Source organism: Cottoperca gobio, chromosome 15 (genome assembly GCF_900634415.1).
Source record: "Cottoperca gobio chromosome 15, fCotGob3.1, whole genome shotgun sequence".
Classification (NCBI taxonomy): Eukaryota; Metazoa; Chordata; class Actinopteri; order Perciformes; family Bovichtidae; genus Cottoperca; species Cottoperca gobio.
The window spans coordinates 24,655,031-24,660,030 of NC_041369.1; the positions used below are offsets into that span (position 1 = coordinate 24,655,031).

A 5,000-nucleotide genomic window follows, 5' to 3' on the forward strand; every position below is an offset into this window, starting at 1 on the left:
TCCGGCGGAGCTTTTCAGACATCCCTGTGGAGGTTGGGGGCATTGAACCTGAGTGGGCGATGTTCAAAACTTCTATTGCTGAAGCTGCGGTGATGAGCTGTGGTCTCAAGGTCTTAGGTGCCTCAAGGGGCGGTAACCCTCGAACACCGTGGTGGTTCCTTACTGGAGCTGCTGCCCCTGCGACCCGATCCCGGATAAGCGGTAGACGATGGATGGATGAAATAGAATACAATCTTACTATTTAAATACGATATAATAAGTGAATTTAATTATGTATAACTTCTAAACAATTCTTAATTACAGTAGAGCTGCAATAATGGCTGATTATGTTCTAGATTAGTTCTTCCGTCAAAACATGACAAAACATTTTGAAAAAAGTCTTAAATGTCTTGTTTTGTCCGAGCAAAGCACAACGATATTCAGAGAAAAAGCAGCAAATCTTCATATTTGGCAGCATTTTCTGACATATTTGCACGAAAACGATTCATCGATTATTAGAACAGAGATAAAAGCTCGGCGAAGGCATTCACAGGCACAGCGTGCTCTTTAATTTACACCAAGTATTTAGACGACATCGCAGGTTCATTTGGACATTTCATTGCTGCTTATGCAGAAACAGAGAGCTGACAGGACCTTTGACTCCTGCCAAGTCTGGGATGTATTTCAATTGCTACAGTGATTAACTGTTATTATTGTGTGTGTGTGTGTGTGTGTGTGTGTCTTGCAGGCGGTCGCTGCTGTGCCTTCTCCCCTGATGGGAAGGCGTTGGCGGTCGGTATGAGCGATGGCGGTGTGCTGGTGGTGAACGCCGACACCCTTGAGGATCTCCTGAGCTTCCATCACCGCCGCGACGCCATCTCCGACATCCGCTTCACCCCGGGTACACACACAACAACACAAGTAGAACAGTGTGAAGATAAATATCCACACTTTTATCTGACTCTTTCTTGTGCTCAGACTCGGGGAAGTTCCTGGCAGTGGCGTCTCATGACAGCTTCGTGGACATCTACAACGTGCAGAGCAGTAAGAGGGTGGGGATCTGCAAAGGAGCGTCCAGCTACATCACACACATCGACTGGGACGCTCGAGGTAACGCACAGCGCTCCGACTCTTCATCGTTTCAGTGATTCAGTGATTCTGTGTTTGTGCAGAGTGTGAAGTGGAAACCTTTTGATTATCCAGAGGTGAGACCAAAAGTCCAAAGTCAAGTCCGAGAATTACGCGGCGACTTGCGCTAACGTTACACACTTTTTAAATAACGTACGTTTGAATCTCTGGGCGAGGGGGAAGCTGAAGTCATTGGTGTTAAAGTCCAAGACGAGTTGCATGTCTTTAAAAATATGTCTAAGGAGGCGATCGTAACGAGACGCGTCACTGCAGGCGGGGTCGCTTCAGAAAAGTAGTGCGTCTGAAGTACAGGTCTGCGTGCGCAACCTGCCGATCACATCTCACAGTGGGCGACATGAAAGTATCACAACATGAGGTATGAACCCCCCCCCTTCCATCTCACAAACTCATAGTCCAACAGCTAACTAGCTAGCTACTACTAGCATTAAAAACTTTATGCACGTCAAGCAAAACACTAGGAATCTGCAGCGCGAGCGTCCGGCAGTAAAGGATCTGAATACTTCCTCCTCCGCTGATATTAGAAGCTGAAGCAGCTGAACGTGTGTTGCAGGTAAACTGCTGCAGGTGAACACAGGAGCCAAAGAGCTACTCTTCTTCGAAGCCCCGAGAGGAAGAGGACAAACCATCAAAAACTCTGAGGTGTGTGTGTGAGTGTGTGAGAGTGTGTGTGTGTGTGTGTGTGTGTGTGAGAGTGTGTGTGTGAGAGTGTGAGTGTGTGTGAGAGAGTGTGTGAGAGTGTGTGAGAGAGTGTGAGTGTGTGTGAGAGTGTGTGAGAGTGTGTGTGAGAGAGAGTGTGTGTGTGTGAGAGTTTGTGTGAGAGTGTGTGTGTGAGAGTGTGTGTGTGTGAGAGAGTGTGTGAGAGTGTGTGTGAGAGTGTGTGTGTGAGAGTGTGTGTGTGAGAGTTTGTCTGAGAGTGTGTGTGTGAGAGAGTGTGTGTGTGAGAGAGTGTGTGAGAGTGTGTGTGTGTGAGAGAGTGTGTGTGAGAGTGTGTGTGTGAGAGAGTGTGTGAGAGAGTGTGTGTGAGAGAGTGTGTGTGAGAGTGTGTGTGTGAGAGAGTGTGTGTGAGAGTGTGTGTGTGAGAGTGTGTGTGTGAGAGAGTGTGTGTGAGAGAGTGTGTGTGTGAGTCTTATAACGTGCAAACAACCAAACATCGCTTTAATGTAATAACCCTACGATGTAATCTGTTTTCAACATTCATCTCACGTGTGTGTGTTTCATGTGTATGACGTTGTGTGTGTGTGTGTGTGTGTGTGTGTGTGTGTGTGTGTGTGTGTGTGTGGTGTGTGTGTGTGTGTGTGTGTGTGTGTGTGTGTGTGTGTTGTGTGTGTGTGTGTGTGTAGCTGGAGCGGGTGGACTGGTCCAGCTGGACGTGTGTTTTGGGTTCGAGCTGTGACGGCATCTGGCCGACGCACAGCGACATCACCGACATCAACGCCGCCTCGCTCACCAGAGACCGGACGCTGCTCGCCACCGGAGACGACTTCGGCTTCCTGAAGCTGTTCGGCTACCCTGTTGAAGTACGACAGATGGAGACACAGGTCGCACGTCACACGAGACAACAGTTAGACTTAGAGACGTTGTTGTAAGAAGAGGGATCATATGTTTACCAGCACAGCTTTCTGTTGTCGTTCTTTTATTACTCATATCTTTGATAGATATAAATAATAATATATATAATATATTATTATTTATATATATTATTATAATATAATAATCATCTCCTTCCTGGTGCTTCTTCTGTCTTTCTTAACATTTTATGGCCTCAATAAAGTCAAAGCCCGTTAAATGTGTCGCCCCAGGTTTGGAAGAAAGCCAACGTTCAGACACACAGAAAGACGGATAAACGTGTCTTTACACACACACACACACACACACACACACACACACACACACACCCTCATTTGTATCACGGTAGCGTAACGGCACCTCCAGAGACGTGTCATCGTGGCGTGCTGTGTGGATGTTGATTTGAACTTTTACAGTTAACCAAAGTCCACAGCGGGTTGTCATAGTTTTCTCTAGAACCGCTGATCCAAATAACTTCCCGCGCAGCACTGCTCTCCCTCGGGTCCTCAGCAACACACATGCCAAGCAGGAAGTAGATCAGTCCGAGGGTTGGCGAGATAATCTACACTCAGACACACACACACACACACACACTTCTGTCTTTATGGTGCGATTATATTAATATTTCTCTTGTTATTTCTGTATGTTCTTCCTTGTTGCTTCCTACTTTTCATTTCTCATTTCCTTCCAGTTCTCTTTCTTTGAATCATTATTTATTTCCTTGTTCAAAGAAATGTATTTTGTTTCCTTCATTTCCTTTTGTTGTTTCTGTCATTTGGAAACTTTCCTTCTTCATCTGAGAACATGAAATAAATAAAAAGGACTTCAGACAACAAAACTAAACTTTTCTCTTTCAAATCAAAAGTCCTTTCCCACTAAATACCTGCAGGGGGATGCAGCATTTTAACTTCTTGAACTTCTTGTAATACTAGAAATAATCTGAGAAGGTCATCGGTTGTGTTTCTGTTCTCCCTCCAGGGTCAGTACGCTCGTTTTAAGCGTTACGTGGGCCACAGCGCGCAGGTCACCAACGTCCGCTGGGCTCAGGACGACTCCGCCCTGCTGACGGTGGGTGGGGCCGACAGCGCCCTGATGATCTGGGCAAGGGAGCGTGGAGGCGGGGTCAGCGGAGAGGGGGAGGGGCCTTTGTGTCGCGACAACCGACCGCCCGTGGACAGCGAGGAGTCGGACGATGACGTCGAGGAGGACGGAGGTGAGTGTGTCCGTGTTTTATTAGGTGGAGTTCTTGAACCAACCTCTTTTAAAATAAGCTTTTTTATTCTTTTATTACTTTTAGGTGTTTTATTTGTTTGTCTGTCCGTCAGCAGGAGAAACTACGTCCCTCATTTTCATGACACCTGACACCTGACACCTGACACCTGACACATGGCACATAACACATGACACATGACACCTGACACCTGACACCTGACACCTGACACCTGACACCTGACACCTGGCACCTGACACCTGACACCTGACACCTGGCACCTGACACATGACACCTGACACATGACACCTGACACCTGACACCTGACACCTGACACATGACACCTGGCACCTGACACCTGACACATGACACCTGACACATGATTGGTGGAAAGGTGAAGCACGGATCGAAGAAGAAACCAGTTTGTTTTGGAGCGGATCTGAATGACAATGTAGAAACTTTACATTTACAGATCAGGCATTTGTGCTGCATTCATGTGGTTTTGGAATAATCAGAAAAATGATTTTCCGACTGGGGAAATGTACATGAACGCCCCTCAAGTTTGAGCAACAGCTCAGAAACAGATTTCAAAAAATCTTCTTTGTAGCGTCCGTGTTGTTTTCACTTTGCGACCTAAAGCTCACGAACAACCGACGTCGGAAGAACTAAATATTTATATTTAATATGTTTTGTTTTAACTTGTCAGATTTTATTTCATTGCTGTAAATGTTTTTGCTTCTCAATCATGTAAAGCATTTTGTTTTTAAAATATAGATAATATAAATGCTGTTTATTATAATAATTATTATTATTATTAACTTTAACAAGGCCGACTTTTTTAAGTTTCTCTAAACCTCCCAAACTCGAGTTTTATTTTTATAACAGTGATTTGAACGTGTGTGTGTGTGTGAAGGCTATGACAGTGACGTCGCCCGGGAGAAGACGGTGGATTACACGACGAAGATGTACGCCGTCAGCATCCGAGAGATGAGAGGAACCAAACCTCACCAACAGCTGAAGGAGGTTTCTGCTGAGGAGAGGTATACACACACACACACACACACGCACACACAAGGACACACACACACACACACAC

At 45.8% G+C, this 5,000-nt stretch overlaps 1 protein-coding gene across 1 annotated transcript in view; it reads left to right on the forward strand.

Moving 5' to 3' along the window:
* Positions 1–5,000, forward strand: part of LOC115020316 (echinoderm microtubule-associated protein-like 6) — a 43,335-nt gene that overhangs the window by 16,148 nt on the left and 22,187 nt on the right. The window contains 6 exon segments of the mRNA XM_029450270.1: positions 728–880; positions 958–1,089; positions 1,679–1,767; positions 2,469–2,645; positions 3,673–3,907; positions 4,818–4,944. Coding sequence (XP_029306130.1) covers positions 728–880; positions 958–1,089; positions 1,679–1,767; positions 2,469–2,645; positions 3,673–3,907; positions 4,818–4,944 — 913 coding nt within the window.